The sequence below is a fragment of the Pipistrellus hanaki genome, assembly GCF_964339955.1.
Source record: "Pipistrellus hanaki genome assembly, chromosome: 15".
Lineage (NCBI taxonomy): Eukaryota > Metazoa > Chordata > Mammalia > Chiroptera > Vespertilionidae > Pipistrellus > Pipistrellus hanaki.
Genome location: NC_140517.1, coordinates 43,389,112 through 43,406,605, shown reverse-complemented (window position 1 = coordinate 43,406,605; position 17,494 = coordinate 43,389,112). Strand labels below are relative to the sequence as shown.

The following is a 17,494-nucleotide window of genomic DNA, read 5'->3' as shown; positions in this document are numbered from 1 at the left end:
TCTCATCGATGTTTCTAACTCTGATCCCTCTCTCTTCCTCTCTGTGAAAAATCAATAAATTATATTTTTAAAAAATAAAAATAAAAATAAAAAAGTAACGAAGTGGGGGCAGGGGTGCTGCTGCAGGAAACTTCCCGGGGGATTCGGTTCTTTTGCAGGAGAAAAGCGGCACAAAGCCTGGAGTCCCAATCTTCAAATGGTTCGAATCTCCTGCCTCCCTCTGGTTGACTTAATTATCCTGCCTTGCAGGCTGAGGCAGGATTCCAGCCCAGCACCCAGCTTGGCATCAGTTTGAGTTTCAGCCACCATCTCCTCCCAAATGGTTCCTAATTCACCTCTTCCTTCAGCAGCGAAAACAACAGCAGAGGCTGCAGGAGTAGCCCCAGGCACCCTGGCCAGGCATTCAGCATCCGCCAGGCACCAGGCACCATCCTAAGAATAACTCGTTGGAAACTCAGGCAAGGTACTGTTATACCTATTTTCCAGAATTGGAAAGTGAGGCATAGAGAGGCTGAGAATTTTCTCCAAGTCATGCAGCTAATAAGTAGCCAAATTAAGATTTGAACCAGGCTGTGTGTTTCCTACAGCTTTCTTCTGGCTTTTGTTATTGTTAAAATGAAAAATTTGTATACACTGAGTGGTCAGATTATTATGATCTCTGAATGAATAATAATCTGGCCACTCAGTGTAGACTGACCACAGAGGTGGGATTTTAAAATAAGGTTTTTTCCATGTATAACAACTGCATTGTGGGTAGTAAGGATCACATGAACATTCCCAGTTGGGGCTTCTCTTAGGCGGTGGGGACTGTGGCAGTATGATGTGCAAGTTGATGTCCATGTTGTCATGGCAACACGTGGCTGAAGATGAGCAGTGCACCCCTCCAGGGGGGGTGTGGCCGCCACAGGCTCCCAGCCTCAGCCATTTCCCTTTATGGCCTGGCCAAAAGATTCTCATTCTCTCTTTCTCAACAGACACACCAAAAAGCACACACAACTGTTTCTCATGCTTTATTTACATTACAGGGGTGGGGAGCATTTTTTCTGCCGAGGGCCATTTGGATATTTATAGCATCATTCTCAGGCCATAAAAAAAAAATTAACTTAAAAATTAGCCTGCTATATTTGGTCAAACATTTAATTAACTCATCCCTAATGCCTTGGCAGGGCCAGACCACAGGGCCTTCTATGGTCCGAGGGCCGGATGTTCCCCACCATGATTTATAGGGCCCCTACCCTCCCAGGACCCACAAGGTCCCCGTCCCTGTACCCCCCCCCCACACACCCTCACAAGGCCACCTCATGTTAAAGGGACTCTGTGTTTATCTGTCCAGGGAGCTGAGACCCAAGGAAAAGAATTGACAACACCCAGGTTCTAATGGAATCTAACTGTGTCTGTGGGGGAAGGATTAGAAGTGAGGGCTTCCGTTTGTACAAGAGGTCCAGCGACAGTGTGGCTGTTGGCTACCCTAATTCTCCCAGTGCCCAGGGAGCCACTCAGGAGGGTGAGGAGTGCAGCCACACTCGCCAGCTAGCAGTGGTCCTGGCTTCTCTGGGTGCAAGGTCCCAGCCGGGGCCTGCCCTGAATTGCCCGTGTTTGTGTCTACACCTCCTCTCTGGATCCCGGTGGGCTCACACTTCGGTCTCCAGCTCTAACCTCTGCCTTGAGCTCCAGACCTTTGTCCCAGCTTATCGTGTCCAAAGAGCACTCTCCCTGGGTTCACCCCACCTAAACCCAATCTCACTTTCCTTTCTCCGCAGCCTCAAACCTACGAGTCTTCCTGGGCTTCTTTCCCTTCTTGCTGAACTTTCTCATGCAATTAATTCATTGCATGAGATCCTCAGTTCTACCTTCAAAATAGCTCTGGAGTCCACCTGCCTCCCACTCCGCCGTGGCCACCACCTGGTTCCGCCTCCTTCACCTCCTGCCTGCGGTCTCCCTGGGCTCCCAGCTCCCATCCCTAGTAATCTGTCCCCCCACAGCGCAGACAGAGGCTCTGTTTAACACATCAGCCCAGGAGCCCTGGCTGGGTGGCGGGTAGCTCAGTTGATTAGAGCATTGTCCCAAATCACAGGGGTGGGGAACCTTTTTTCTGCCAGAGACCATTTGGATATTTGTAACATGGTTCGCAGGCCATGCAAAATTATCAACTTAAAAATTAGCCTGCTATATCTGGTCAAACATTGGATTAACGCACTCCTAATGCCTTGGCAGGGCCAGACCAAATCATTTTGTGGACCTTATGGAGCCCATGAACCAGATGTTCCCTACCCCTGTGATACACCAAGGTTTCGAGTTTGGCCCCCTGTCAGGGCACATACAAGAAGCGACCAATAGGTAGTCCTGGCCTGTGTAGCTCTGTTGGCTGAGTGTGGCCCCCTGCACTGAAGAATCGCTGGTTCGATTCCCAGCCAGGGCATATGCCCAGGTTGTGGGTTCGATCCCAGATCGGGGTATGTACAGGAGGCAACGGATAAACCAATAGATCAGGGGTCTTCAAACTACGGCCCGCGGGCCACATGCAGCCCTCAGAGGAGTCTGATCCGGCCCGCCAGGTTTTTTGGGCAGTGAGCGCAGCCGAGGTGTTACAGTAGGAATTAGTAGTTCATATAGTCCGGCCCTCCAGCTCTCTGAGGGACCGTAATCTGGCCCCCACTTTAAAAAGTTTGAGGACCCCTGCAATAGATGTTGCTCGAATTGATGTTTCTCTCTCCCTCTTCCTTCCTCTCTCTCTCTTAAGTAGCAATAAAAACATACTTTGTTTAAATAAAAGAATCCACCAGTGAATGCATAAATACATGGAACAACAAATCAATGTTTCTCTCTTAAATTAATAATTTAAAAAAACACCACACACGTTAGCCCATGAGATGCTTCTGCTAAGAGTTTTCAATGCACCTGGAATAAAACCCACACTCTTTGCCCCTGCTCACTTCTCTCTCCATTCGGCTCTGACTCCTCCCAGCTCCAGCCATGCAGGCCACCTGTCTGCTCCTAGGACATGGCCAAGGTCCTTCCTGCCCAGGGCCTCTGCTCCTTCTGCCTAGAATCTTGCCCACCAGTTCTTCCCAAAGCTGTCTCCTGCACCTCTGGCAGGTAGGGCTTACATGGTACCTCCGCAGAGATGCCCTCCCTGGCCACCGTAGACCCCCTTCTAATTTTTCCTCATCAGCCATTCCACTCAGCCCATATATAACGATGTATTATTGTCTTAAGGGTCTGTTTCCCCCACTCAATTTTGAACTCTAGGTCAGGGGCCTTTCTCTGTTTCCTTCCACCCCATTTCCCCAGCGCCCTCCCTCCACAAGGGGCCTGGTACACAGTAGGCGCTCAACAAATACATGCTAAGCGAATGATCACAGGAATCCCGCTGCCTAGCAGTAACTTTCCAAGACCCGGCTGGCCTCATCCCCAGGCCCTGGGAGGTTCCCCGAGGACAGGGCACGGCCAGTGGCGACCTGTCTGGGTTCGGAGCCCAACTGCAGGCTCAGAGAAGGCCGCTGGGAGGGCTGGTGCGGCTCCTCTCCCAGGCTGCGGCGCAGGCGGCAGCGGTGCCAACCTCGGCGGATCTCCGACTGCACCTGCAACGGGTAGCGCTCAGAGCCGGGGCCAGGCACGCCGTTCGCTGTGCTGCCGCCAGAGGGCGCGGGCGGGCGGCAGGCCGGGCTCTCCCTACCTCCTTGTTGATGAAGCAGTAGAGGAAGCTGACCAGCAAGCCCTGTCAAACAAGGCGTCACATCAGGGACTGGGGACAGGCTTATGAACACCTTCCTAAGAGCCCGGGCCTTGCCAGGCCCCAGACTACCTCGGCTGCCACTCTCCCGGTCCTAGACTTTTGCAAGCACCTCCCTGCTCCCCGCTTATCCTCCCCAGTTTGCTGAGCAATAAAGAGGACCCTGGATGTTATAATCGCTTCCCTAGTTTTTCTTTTCTTTTCTTTCCTTCTTTTTTTAAAATATATTTTATTGATTCTTTACAGAGAGGAAGGGAGAGAGATAGTTAGAAACATCGATCAGCTGCCTCCTGCACGCCCCCTATTGGGGATGTGCCCGCAACCAACATAACATGCCCTTGACCGCATTCGAACCTGGGACCTTTCAGTCCGCAGGCTGACGCTCTATCCACTGAGCCAAACCGGTTTTGGCACTTCCCTAGTTTCTATCCCACTTGGGCAAACTGCTTAACCCCTCTGGGCCTCAGTTTCTTCATCTGGAAAATGGGGCAATACAATGGTGGTTCTGAGAATTGAGATATTGGTTTGCAAGAAGTTGTGGTGTCTAGTACACAGTGTTAAACCTCTTACTTAGTCTTATGATTTATCTTACCATTATTATATACTATTATATAACCATTAGTAAATATTAATAAACCAAGTATAGGATGATTAATTATTAACACTTGCTTAATTTTAATTATTAATGATTATTCTAAGTTACTGGTAAATTAATTTTAATCATTTGTTTTATATTTATGTTTCACATTATAAATTAAAATAAATATAAAACCATTTTTATTTATAATTAACAATAAGTTTCTTGATAAATTAATACAAGTCCATTATTTGTATGTGTTATTGGTAAAATATTACTTATCTCCCCCTTGCTCCACTGGCTCAGGCCGGCCAGCCCTCCTCCATCGCGACAGATCTTACATGCGAAGTGTCTCACTCACCTCGCTCATTCCCTCACCTTCTTCCGTCTTTGCTCCAATATCTTCTTCTCAGGCAGGCCTTCCTTGACCCCCTGCCTGTAACACTACCTTTTGTCTAATCTTCACCTCTATTTTCTTGCTTTTTTCCCCCCCCTCTACCCACATCTTACCATCTGCCATTCTGGATATTTTACTTATATACCGTGTATGTGTAGCATCCGTCGCTCCTACAAGAATGTAGAGACGATTCTGGTTTTGACAATATCCCCACAGTGAGCTAGGAAAAGTGTATGCAATAAATGTTCGCTGAGTTTAATGAAATGAACAGGCATGTGAGGTGAGACAAGTGTTGTCCCCACTTTAGAGATGAGAAAACTGAGGCCCAAGCAGGTAAAACAGGGCGGGGACTAGGCTTAGGGCTAGCACATGCAGGGCCAGCTTTACATTTTGGAGTGAGTGCCTTCATATATTTTGCGTTGTGAGCACCTGTCTTGCCACCCTGGCTCTGACAGATCTGATTTTGGCCTCAAAGCCCTTGATCTTGCCAAAACCGTTTTTGCTCAGTGGATAGAGCACTGGCCTATGGACTGGGGGGGGGGGGGGGGGGGAAGGGTCCCATGCTCGATTCCGGTCAAGGGCATGTACATTGGTTGTGGGCACATCCCCAGTGGGGGGTGTGCAGGAGGCAGCTGATCGATGTTTCTCTCTCATCGATGTTTCTGTCTCTCTATCCCTCTCCCTTCCTCTCTAAGAAATCAATTAAAAAAAAAAAAAAAAAAAAAAAGCCCTAGACCTTCACCAGGAGGCGGGACCGCTCAGGCCTCCCCTCTCCTGTCTCGGCCCCTGCCTCAGCGTTCTGTATAGAATGAATGAACTCGCCCGGGCACCCCCACTGCAGTGGCTGTGCCAAGGGGCGGCCGCAGCCCTGCTGCCTCTCGGGGAGAGGGCCCCGGCTGAAAGGGGGCAGCCCCGCTCCCCGCCTGAGCACCTGGAAGGAGCTGAGGAAGATCTCGAAGCCGAGCTTGGCGAAGCGCAGGTGGCCGTGGGCTTGTTCCTCGGTCACAGGAGCAAACACCACCTCGTGGACGCCCAGCAGAGGCACCAGCGTCAGCGTGGAGCGGGCCAGCCTGGGAGGAGAGGGCAGCTGTGGTCAGCGGCCCGGGTCCCCATCCCACCTCCGGCCCTCTTCCCTCTCCCCCCCTCTTCCCTGCCCCACCTTAGCCGGTAGTCCGGGCAGCGCATCTGCTGGGTCCTCAGCTTGGACACGAGGATGCCGAGGATTCGGAGAAAGATGAAGAAATTAATCTGCGGGGAAAGGGTAGAGGCCGAGCCAGTCCGAGCCCATCCTGGGGAACAGGGCGGCACCCCTCTCCCCAGGATGAGAAATCCCCGAGGACTGCCTGGAGGAGGCGGCGGCGCCGGCCGTACCAAGATGGTCATGAGGATAGGGGTGCGTATGATCCACCAGATGGCCTTGACTTCGTTCCGCTCCCAGCACCTGGAGCAGGGAGGGGTTGTGGTGGAGCTAAGGGACTGAAAACCGCTAGAAGCACACACGGGTCGCGCACATTCCCTCGGCAGGGCCCGCCCCGCCCGCCTTCCGTGAGGCCACGCCCACATCCCCTCCAGAGCCCCGCCCACTCTTGCCCCGGCCCGCCCCTTCCCATCGTCCTCGAGCACAACCTTTCCGAGCTGCTCTATTCCGTTATCCCCCCACCCACGTCCCCTCCAGGCCCCCACGTGCCATCAGGACCGCCCCGCGCTCCCATCCCACCCGCCCAGGTGCCTCGAGGCCCCGCCCACCTCCCCAGGCTCCCCGCCCAGGTGCCCAGGGACCACGCCCACCTCCCCAGGCCCCGCCCAGGTGCCTCGAGGCCCCGCCCACCTCCCCAGGCTCCCCGCCCAGGTGCCTCACAGTCCCGCCCACCTCCCCAGGCTCCCCGCCCAGGTGCCCAGGGGCCACGCCCACCTCCCCAGGCCTCACCCAGGTGCCTCGAGGCCCCGCCCACCTCCCCAGGACCCCTCTCCCCTCAAAGCCCCCCCTCCGTCCCAGGCCTCCTTCCCGCAACTCACTGCGTGTTCTCGTACAGGTACCTGACGATCACCCAGGGGATGACGAAAAGCGCGGGGGCCCCTGTGCAGACCCCGACCCCCGCCCCCCACCCCGCCGCAGCCGTCAGCACGCGCGCGGGCCTCGCCTGGCCCCAGCCCCGCGGAACTCCCCGCTGAGATGGGAAGGCAGAAGCCTGGAGAGAGGGAGAGACCCCTGAAGCAGACCCGCAGGGCAGTCGGGGAGCGGTGGTGCGGGGAGGGCGGGCCGGGGACAGGGTCCGGGCTCACCCCAGCCGAAGAGCAGGTAACCGCGGAAGGGGCCCCCCTCGGAGCCCCCCACGAGCACCAGGAGGCTGTGCAGGTAGATGCCCTCCACCAGCAGCCACGTGTAGTTGGCGCCCACGCAGTACTGGGTCACGATCTGGGCCGTTCTGCAGGGCCCGAGCGCCTGGAGGGTGGCCGGACAGGGGGACGGGGGCAGTCAGGGCGCTGGAGGTACCCCAAGCTTTCCTCCAGCCCCAAGCTTTCCTCCAGCCGATCGTCCTTTCACCCCCTCCTCTTGTCATCAAATACTCTCCCACTCTGTCACCGAAGGGTGGTACCTGTGCTTGGTTTCTCTCACCCTATATGACCTCTCCCACTCTAACCTCTTTTTTAAAATATATATATATACTTTATTGATTTTTTACAGAGAGGAAGAGAGAGGGATAGAGAGTTAGAAACATCAATGAGAATCATCTATCAGCTGCCTCTTGCACATCCCCTACAGAGGTTGTGCCTGCAACCAAGGTACATGCCCTTGACTGGAATCGAACTTGAGACCTTTCAGTCCGCAGGCTGATGCTCTATCCACTGAGCCAAACCGGTTTCAGCTACTCTAACCTCTTAAACAACTGGTATCTCCCATCTCACTATCAAACTTCTCCTCAAGCCGAGGCCGGTTTGGCTCAGTGGTCTGCGGAGCGTCGGCCTGCGGACTGAAAGGTCCCAGGTTCGATTCCGGTCAAGGGCATGTACCTTGGTTGCGGGCACATCCTCGGTAGGGGGTGTGCAAGAGGCAGCTGGTCGATGTTTCTCTCATCGACGTTTCTAGCTCTCTATCTCTCTCCTTTTCTCTCTGTTAAAAATCAATAAAATATATTTTTTTAAAAACACACAAAAAAAAAAACTCCCCAAGATGCCCCAGAGATGGCTCCTCCCACCCCATCTCCTGAGACCGGTGCTCAGCTACTCCACCTTCCGAAAAGCTTCTCCCACCTCCCCCTCCTCTCCCACCAGCGTGGCCCTCCCGCCCCCGTGCTTCCTGACAATGGGCATGGCCCACGGTGTTCCCAGGGAGTTTTCCTCCCCTCTGGTCCCAGCCTCGGGTCTGGCTCACCTTGTTTCTCAGTAACAACCTGGAATCTACCAGATTCTCCCCCCAGCTATTCCCCGCTCCTGTCTCCTCCTCACCTCCAGCAGAAGACTCTCAGGGGTGGGACAGGCCAGTGGTTGGAAACAGAAGAAAGAGAATGGGAAAATGCCAACAAAGGCGGTGACGGAGTGAACCATGGGGGTCCCTCTCTGGCGTGGTCCAGAGGGAGGAAACTGTCACCAGTGCCCTGGGCAGTGGGGGCAGTGGGTAGCGTGGGAACCGCCTGCGCTGATTCCCAAGGCGAGAGGAACAGGGACTACGCTCACCTGGTTCCACAGGATGGGGGCCTGGTCCCCGGGCGCGGGGCCCGGGGGAGGCAGCAGCCGGTCGCGGGTGAGGATGGCTGCCGCCCGGAGCATGAAGGACGTGAACAGGTTGATGTGAATGTAGTTGCGAGTGCAGTGCAGCCGCCTGGGGATTGGGGAGGCAGGGGGGGGGGCCATGGAGACCCGTCCCCGGCCCCGGGGAGCCCCTTTCGCCGCCTCCCAGCCCCTCTTCTCACGGAACCTCCGTTGGGTGCCGACCACCCCATCTCAGCGGGCAGACAGGCCCGGCTCCGCCTCGGCCGCCCACGGTGGGGCCCCACCTGAAGGAGCCCAAGATGAGCAGGGCGAGCAGCAGCGCGGCCAGGGACACGGAGTAGCCCACGGTGTACACCACCTGCAGCCGCTCCAGGATCAGCTTCTGGTTCTGGGGGCCAGGGCAGGACACGGAACAGGGCTCAGCTCTCCCCCAGGGTCAGCGGGGGCTGGACAGACCTCTATCTGCTCCTGTTCCCGCCAAGCACCCCAATGTTCTCTTGGGGATCCAACTTCCCTTATTTCAGTGGGGCTGTCTCCACCCTTCTGCGCCAGGCGGGACAGGTGGCCAGCCAATGAGAGCATTCTAACCCCCTCCTAATCCCTCCTCCACCCCCTCCCCTACACACATACACAGTGATTAGTCCAGGGTGGGCAGAGGACCCAAACCAGGGCAATGAGCATCAATCCTGAAAGTTTGGGGCTGCGAGGACTGAGCCCCTTGCACGGATTTCGTGCACTGGGCCACTAGTGTAAAATAATATTGAATGGCAATGTAACTGAAAAATAAAAATTTCAGTCCTAGCTGGTTTGGCTCAGTGGATAGAGCATTGGCCTGCGGACTGAAGGGTCCTGGGTTCAATTCCAGGTAAGGTCACATGCCCGTGTTGTAGGCTGGATTCCCAGTAGGGGGCGTATTGAAGGCAGCCAATCAATGGTTCTCTCTCATCATATGTTTCTATCTCTCTCTCTCTCCCTCTTCCTTCCTTTCTGAAATCAATAAAAATACATTTTTAAATAAAAAGATGAAGATGAGACCAGCGCAGATAAAAACACAGGCACATGATGGCGAGCAAGAGAGATCCCCAACATTATTTGAACACCTAGATCCAGCTGTGCCTGAAGCTGTATGTGGCTGTATACGTTTCAATCACAGAAGTAGAGATTTTTTTTTTTTTTTTCTGCATCAAGCACATTTACTTGGGATTTCTACCACTTGGAACCCAGACCCCTGAACAGTACAAGGGATTTCAGGCTCAGTCTGAGGCTGCTGCCTTTTCTTTAAAAAAAAAACAAAAAAAAAACATATATTTTATTGATTTTTTACAGAGAGGAAGGGAGAGGGATAGAGAGCCAGAAACATTGATGACAGAGAAACACCAAACAGCCGCCTCCTGTACACCCACCTCTGGGGATGCGCCTGCAACCAAGGTACATGCCCTTGACCGGAATCAAACCTGGGACTCTTCAGTGCACAGGCTGACACTCCATCCACTGAGCCAAACCGGTTTTGGCAGGCTGCTGCCTTTTTGCCTCTCCCTGGACATCCAACCTGAATCCCTCGCCTCTTCTTACCTGAAAGGTCCCATTCTTCTCTGGGTTCTCACACTGAGAATGGTCTCTCCAAGGTCCCCATTGGCCGTCACTGCCGCACCGGCGGAGGACAAAGCCTGCAGCCACTGGGGGGGATGGAGGGAGGGGATTAGAGGCACAGAGAGAGAGATGGAGACAGAGACCAGCTGGGAGGAAAGGCAGAGAGAGAGCCGATGTGATGATGATGATGATATGAGCCCTTCTATGGAATTTCACACATTAATGTAATATTCAGAAGACAGCTCTGAAGCTGGTGCTATCATCAATCCCATTCTACAGATGAGGGGATTGACGTATAAAGAAATTAAATAAACTGCCCTGGACCACACAGCTAGCTAGGACCGGAAGACCAGAATGCCCAGCGACAGACTCAGATAAAGGAGAGAAAAGAAGAACCGCATAGTTCTAAGAGAGATACAGACAGAGAAGGGGCATGCTGTGACAGAGCCAGGATCGGGGCGACCCAGCCAGGGCTGGACAGACAGGGAGACACCCCGCTGGACAGAGAGGAGCAGGAGATGGGGTGTAGGGGAGTTTGGGGGAAGGGGCATCTGGGGCAAGGATTGGGAGCTGTTTGTGTCCAGAAAGGCCCACATCCAGGGGGCACCTCACCGTGGCGGTGCCAGGGCAGGTACCAGGGGCAGGAAGCACGGGCAGTGGTGTTGGGTGCAGCGTAGTCCCAGCAGACGTACATATCGAAGGACCCATTGCAGGCGAGGCCTGGAGGGGCACAGGAGGACCTACTGCACCCTGGCCCAAAGCCCCCTCCTCCTCGCACCCCCAGCCCTGCCCTGGGCCCACCCACCTAGAGGGTCCCACGCTGCTGCCCGCAGCTCCGCCCATCAGACCCGAGGCCCCCCATCCTCCGACCCCACTCCGGGCTCCCCACCAAACAAGCTCCAGCCGCACGAGGTTCCCGCTGCTCCAGGCCCTTTCTAGGCTCCATCCAAGCCCCGCCCCCTTCTATGCATTTCAGGCCCCACCCACCAGTGTTGTCCCGCCCACGTACCCGCCCACTTCCAGCTTCTTCCCAGACTTCTCCCAGGAATCCCAGTAGCATCCCACTCCGATCTAGGGATGCTAGGTCCTTCCCACCCAGGCCAAGCCCCATCTACCCCGGACAACTCTCCCAGGCCCAGCGCCCGGTCCCAGCCCACCCTCCCCGCTCAGTCCTCGCAGCCCCCCCCCAGCCTGGGGGGCCCAGCCTGGGGGTCTCACCCGCCGGGGGCTCGGCGGCCTGCAGCGCCCCCTGGCACTCCCTGCGGTAGCGCTCCCAGCGCCGGTACAGCTCCCGCGCCGTCTGCCGCTCCGAGCCCGTCTGCGGGGAGAGAGCCGGGAGGACGCCCGCGCCCCCGCCCCCGCCCCCCGCAGCCTGGCGATGCGGGCCGGGGACCCTCAGGGGACCTGGGGGGGCTGTCCTGTGTGCCCAGGAGTCTTGGGGGGGGGCCGGGGAACCTCTCCTGTCTGGAGGGGAGCCTAGAAACCTCCGGGGGAGTTGCTGGGGGGACTGGACGCCTCCGGGAGCGTTGGGGGACGTGGTGGCTGGACACCAGCAGGAGGATGTACGAGGGGAAGAAGGCGGACTGGAAGCGACCATCAGCACTGGGGTCTGCGCCGTCACCGCCCCGGACCCCCCTCCGCCCCTCCGCCCCTCCGAGCCTCCCCTCCGCGCTCCGGTCCTCACCTCCGCGCGCGGCAGCAGCGGCGCCCGCAGCCCGAGCAGCAGCAGCAGCAGCAGCGGCCTCCGGGGCGCACGGGGCGGCATGGCGGGGGCGGCGGGCCCGGGGGCGGGGGCAGCCGGCCTGGAGGGTCCGAGGGCGGCAGGGTCAGGAGCCGCCGCCGTCCGCCCCCAGCCCCAGCCCCAGCCCCAGCCTCGCCGCCGCCCGGATCCCCGGGATGATGCCCGCGGACCCCGGGGCAGCGCCCCCCATCCCCCGCCCAGGGTGACGGTCTGTGGGGGGAGATGGTGAGAAGGGGCCGAGGCTGGAGCCGCTGCGGGGCGGGGGGGGGGGGGGGGGGGGAGGCGGTGTTTGCGGAGGGCGTGGTCGCCCGGGGCTCGCCGGGCGGAAGTGCTCGTGTCGCCCGGAGTCTAGACGTGGAGGCCGGAGGGAACCTGGGCACCCGCCGCCCGGGAGCGGAGCTGCAGGCGGCCCTCGGGGTTCCCACTCGCTGAGCCAAAAGGGCGTTCAAATCCAAATCGGGGATAAAAATCCGGACCTTGTAGAACTTATCCCGGGAGAACGAAGCCCGGAATCGGTGGGACATGCTCCTCTTAGGGACTAGGGAGGCGTCAGAGCCCGAGCTCAGGTCTGAGGGGCTGGCCACCTGCCTGGAAACCTGTCTCTCACTCTGGGCACCCCCTCCAGCACCGGAGGGAAAGGAGAGGCAGGGAGGACCTCAGACCACCCCACAGACACGGGCCAGAGGTGCATGAGGAGAGAGAGAGAGAGAGAGAGAGAGAGAGAGAGAGAGAGAAAGAGAGAGAGAGAGAGAGGAGGTGCAGCAAGAGACCAGAGACCACAGGCAGAGAGAGACAGAGTGTGGGCTGGGCGGTAGAGGAGAGAGAGGTACAGAGCCATCGAGAGGTTAGACAGAGACTGGGAGACGTGGCCACGAAGATAAGATAAGAGAGGAGGTTAGAGACTGTGGCCACAGAGACAGAGAGACAAAGGCTCAGACTGTGGCCACAGAGACAGAGACAAAGGCTCAGAGACACAGAGAGACAAAGGCTCAGAGACACAGAGAGACAAAGGCTCAGAGACACAGAGAGACAAAGGCTCAGAGACACAGAGAGACAAAGGCTCAGAGACACAGAGAGACAAAGGCTCAGAGACACAGAGAGAGGGACCCACAGACCTGAGGGGCCAGCGGGGCAGGGGAGCCCTCACCTGTCCTGCTGCTGCCTCTGCTGCCTCCACTGCCTCGGAGCTCCGGAGGAGGTGACAGCCTGCGTGGTGCGAGGGGCGGGGCCAGGGAACAGGAAGGGGGGGCTCCAGGGGAGCAGGGGCCCCGGCCTGTGAGCATCACAGTCAGTCCGGGTCACATGGGGCAGCAGTCACACACACACACACACACACACACACACACACACACACACCGTGCAGCCTCTTGTCGCCCACAGACTCCGGCAGCCACGCAGTCACACGCAGTGTCGCACACGGTCCCATTAATGGAGACACGGGCTCAGCACACAGTGTCACCTGCTGCTCCTCACTGAGCGTGTGCCTCCTGCTCATTCAGCTGTGCCACCTACAGTCACCCCAGAGCCCGGTCCGCACCCACAGGACACACGGGCACAGGCAGACGCCTGCACTCACAGAGACACAGCCGCCGCTCCCCACAGTCCCAGGGACACTGTCACGCACACACTCACACGCTCACCAGGTCACGTCACAAACACCATCTGTCTTCCCCCGGCCTGTGTGCCCCCATGCAGGCGGGGCCAGGCGGCTCTGGGCCCCCAGCATCCCTCAGCACAGGTTTGGGCACAGAGCAGAGCACAGAGGCTCAAAGAATGATTGTTGGTTAAATAAATGCACAGCCTGGCCAGTGTCGCTCAGTGGCTGAGCGTCGACCTATGAACCAGGAGGCCACCGGTTCGATTCCCGGTCAGGGCACATGCCCAGGTTGCAGGCTCCATCCCCAGTAGGGGCTGTGTAGGAGGCCACTGACCCATGGTTCTCTCTCATCATTGATGTTTCTATCCCTCTCTTCCTCTCCCTTTCTCTCTCTCTAAAATCAATAAAAACATATTTAAAAAAGTAAAATAGCCAAAACCGGCTTGGCTCAGTGGGTAAAGCGTAGGCCCGTGGACTGAAGGGTCCAGGGTTCGATTCCGGGGAAGGGCATGCATGTACCTTGGTTGCGGGCACATCCCCAGTAGGGGGTGTGCAGGAGGCAGCCGATCAGTGTTTCTCTCTCATCAATGTTTCTAACTCTCTATCCCTCACCCTTCCTCTCTGTAAAAAATGAATAAAATATATTTTTTTAAAAACTTTAAATAAAATAAAATAGATGCACAGCTCTGTGTCTCTCGCAGTGTTACACAGCCAGACCCATTCACTCTCACGTCATTTCACACTTCACACAATCCCAGGCCGGGTCCACAGCACACATTCCCAGCCGCCCGGGGCACACACCCTCACCCTCAGGGTCACTGCCAGGGCCAAGGTTGTACGGATACTCAGTTCTCTCCTTCACAGCCTCACCCACACTCACAATCACACGTGAGCCCACAGCCTCCCACGGTCTCATGCTCACAATCACCACTGACCCTCACATCTGAAAAATCTCCACTTTCAGTCTCCACTTCCTTAAACATGAACAATCCTAATGCCCTGGCTGGTGTTGCTCAGTGGTTAGAGCGTCCGCCCAGGCACCCAAGGGTCATAAGCTCCATTCTCAGCCAAGGGCACGTGCCTGGGCTGGAGCCTTAGAAACGGAGTCCCAGCTCTCCGCACGCTCATTCCCCTTTAAGGCTAATTACCAATGCATGCACATTAATCGTGCTATTAGCATTCAGAGTACACGCTCCCCTGGGACCTTATGAGGTAAGTGGGTCAGAGGCGAGTTTGCCCATTTTGCAGAGGAGAAACTGAGGCCCAGAGGCTCCAATCAGGGCAGGGAATGAGGGGTGGCGTGAGGTCCGGCACCGGAGGCCGGAAGGAGAAAGAGGCACGTTTGGGGGAGGGGCGAGGGGTGGGGAGGGGGGGTCCTGACTTCCTGGCCTCCAGCTGGCCTCCCTGCTCTCTGCCCCACATTCCTGGCGCCCTCTGGGTCCTGGGAAAGGCTCCGGCCACGGGGTGGGGAGGGACAGAGGTCTGAGATGGCCCAGCACCTCGGGAGAGGCTGGGGTTGGGAGGGAACCTCTCCTTGGGCCCCCCCCCCCCGAGGGCCTGGGTGTGTGTGGGGGGTCTCTCTGCTAGGACTGGGAAGGTGGGGGGAGGCTGGACTGGAGGGAGAAGCCGGAGGGAGGGACGCAGTGGAGAGGAACTGAGGTGGTGAGAGAACGAGGAAAAGAAACCAAAGCTCAGGAAAGAACAGGGACAGGAAGAAGCGGCGATGAGAGAGACCATGAGAAAGAGAAAGACCGGCAGAAAAGAAGTGGAGCCCTGGCCGGTTTGCTCAGTGGTTAGAGCATCAGCCTGAGGACGGGAGGGTCTTGGGTTTGATTCCCAGTCAAGGGCATGTGCCTGGGTTGCAGGTTTAATCCCATCCTGGTCCAGGTGCATGTGGGAGGTAGCCAATCGATGTGTCTCTCTCACATCTCTCTTCTCTCTCTCTCTCTCTCTCTCTCTCTCTCTCTCTCTTTTCTCTCTCTCTCCCTTCCCCTTCTACTTTCTCTAAAACGCAACAGAAAAAATATCTCAGGTTGAGGATTAAAAAATAAGAATAAAAAAAAAGAAATCGAAACAGAAAGAGAAAGGAATCAGGGGAGAGAGAACAGGGTCTGAGAGAGGGAGAGAGACAGAAGAGATACAAGCTGAGAGACGGAGACAGAGAGAGATGAAGATGGGAGGGTGGAGGGAGAGAGCCTGGAAGGTGGGGCTGAGGGAAGGTGGCCAGGGCAGGAGCTGTGGGGATGAGTCTGGCGCTGCAGCCCTCCATTAGCCGCCGTGGGAACACAGGGCAGAACAGGGCCCAGGGCGGGCCCGTGTCCGGCAGGAGGGGAGATGCCTGGGTCCTGATTGCCCCCCCTCTGCCCATCTCAGCCCTCCTGGGTCCTCTGCAGTCTCCTGCCATCAGGAGGGGACAGCAGGGCCACAGGGGCAGCCACAGAGCCCCCCCCCCCCCGATTCCATGCTCAGGGCTTCTGGAACCTGCAGGCAGAGAAGCAGCCATGTGCCCCTACTCCCCCACCCCTCACTGCCAGCCTCTCTGCGGTCCATCTCTCCCTGCCCCCTCCCTTTGGTCTGAGTCCTCCTTTCTCCTCTTCCCCAAGCCCACCCTCAGTTTGTCTGTCTCTGGCTTGCTGGGCTGTCTTTCCCCTTCTCTTCCCTCTGGTTTCATTCTGCTCCTCTGCTTTCTTCTCTTGCTCCCTCCGGTTCTCTGATCAGCCTCCTCTAGCCAGCCTTTCCTCTTCCCCTTCCCCTCATCCTCTCGCTGGTGCCTGTCGGTCTGTTTCTCTCTCTCCATTGCCCCCCGCCCTGGGTTTCCAGGCTGCTGGCCTCTCTGCCCACCCCAGCAATGCCCAGGCAGTGCCCCCAGCTCAGGGCGCAGTGGTGGGCAGGCCGCCGGAGGGCCTGTGCCTCCCCCATGGGGCTGCCCAGCCACGCAGAGCCTGTGGGGGCAGGCGGGGGCCCGGGGTGCCAGCAGATGGTGCAGGAGAAATGAGGCAGAGAGGGATGGGGAGAGGGCATGCCCCAGGGGGACTGAGGCCAGAAACGGGCGCCTGAGCCGGCCCCCTGAGATTCAGGACTGCTGAGAGGAGGCCTGACACACACACACACACAGAATGAGAGACAGCAATAGAGAGACCATGCAGAACCAGAGAGGGGCTGAGACAGGGCGACAGTGCTGAGAGACAGGGACACACACACTCACACAGCCAGAGAAAGACAGGAACGCAGAGGTCCCTCCCGAGGCAGGGGCGGTGTCCGAGACCGACAGAGACACAGATCCAAAGAGAAACAGAGACGTAGAGACATGAAACCAGAGAGAGACAGAGACATGGAGAAACAGAGTGGGGACCCAGAGAGAGAGAGAGTAAAGGATAGAGGAAGAGACCTGAGAGATAGGTATTATCCAGGGAGGAGGGAGGGAGGGAAAGAGGGAGAGAGAAAGAAAGAGAGAGAAAGAGAGAGAGAGAGAGAGAGAGAGAGAGAGAGAGAGAGAGAGAGAGAGATTTGGAACTTAGATGGGGGTAGGTAAACTCTCTCAGACCTCGGACACCATCACTCAAAGATGAGGCAAGAAGCCCAGCTCCCCTCGTTCTCTTCCGGATGGTGTGTGTGTGTGGTGTATGTGTGTGTGTGTGTGTGAGAGAGAGAGAGAGAGAGAGAGAGAGAGAGAGAAAGAGAGAGAGAGTGTGTGTGTGTGTGTGAGAGAGTGTGTGTGTGTGTCTGTGTGTGAGTGTGTGTCTGTGTGTGTGTGAGTGTGTGTGTGTGTGAGAGTGTGTGTGTGAGAGTGTGTGTGTGTCTGTGTGTGTGTATGAGAGAGAGAGAGAGAGAGAGAGAGAGAGAGAGAGAGAGAGAAAGAGAGAGAGAGAGTGTGTGTGTGTGTGAGTGTGTGCATTTGCGCACACGTGCTCCCCCCACCCAACCTTCACCTCCCCCTGCAGCACATCTCCATAGCAACCTCCCCAGATCCAGAGGGCAAATATTGTCCTGGCCAGAAGCACGGGGCTGTGTTGACATAATCTTGTGCTGGTGGGGTGGGGGCTCCAGGAGCCGGAAAGGCGGGGATGGGGGAGGGGAGCAGGAGGGCTCTCATCTGGGACCCCACAGACGGCTCAAACCCCACCTCTAAACGGAGGTGCCAGCCTCCC

At 57.0% G+C, this 17,494-nt stretch overlaps 1 protein-coding gene and 2 long non-coding RNA genes across 5 annotated transcripts in view; 1 reads left to right on the top strand and 2 right to left on the bottom strand.

The window, feature by feature from the left end:
- LOC311633529 overlaps positions 1 to 17,494 on the top strand; it is a 211,137-nt gene that overhangs the window by 11,000 nt on the left and 182,643 nt on the right. The window lies entirely within an intron of this gene.
- On the bottom strand, positions 1,008 to 12,920 carry GIPR (gastric inhibitory polypeptide receptor). Of its 3 annotated transcripts, none has more exons than XM_084906061.1 (13): positions 12,897 to 12,920; positions 11,693 to 11,810; positions 11,227 to 11,326; positions 10,621 to 10,728; positions 9,991 to 10,094; positions 8,703 to 8,806; positions 8,383 to 8,527; positions 6,991 to 7,150; positions 6,724 to 6,784; positions 5,867 to 6,148; positions 5,639 to 5,777; positions 3,677 to 3,718; positions 1,008 to 3,581 (listed from the first exon to the last, which is right to left on the bottom strand). In XM_084906061.1, the coding sequence occupies exons 2-13, from the start codon at positions 11,771 to 11,773 to the stop codon at positions 3,375 to 3,377; spliced, it is 1,533 nt and encodes a 510-aa protein (XP_084762187.1). In that variant the 5' UTR covers positions 11,774 to 11,810; positions 12,897 to 12,920; the 3' UTR covers positions 1,008 to 3,374. The 3 variants fall into 3 exon arrangements, with proteins under 3 accessions (XP_084762187.1, XP_084762188.1, XP_084762189.1); XM_084906062.1 differs by lacking the exon at positions 12,897 to 12,920 and having other exon boundaries at positions 5,867 to 5,955; positions 6,079 to 6,148; positions 11,693 to 11,989; XM_084906063.1 differs by lacking the exons at positions 6,724 to 6,784; positions 8,703 to 8,806; positions 12,897 to 12,920 and having other exon boundaries at positions 5,867 to 5,955; positions 6,079 to 6,148; positions 11,693 to 11,989.
- On the bottom strand, positions 7,365 to 7,934 carry LOC311633536. The gene is made up of 2 exons (XR_014796983.1): positions 7,860 to 7,934; positions 7,365 to 7,613 (listed from the first exon to the last, which is right to left on the bottom strand). It is a non-coding gene; the product is annotated as an uncharacterized lncRNA (long non-coding RNA).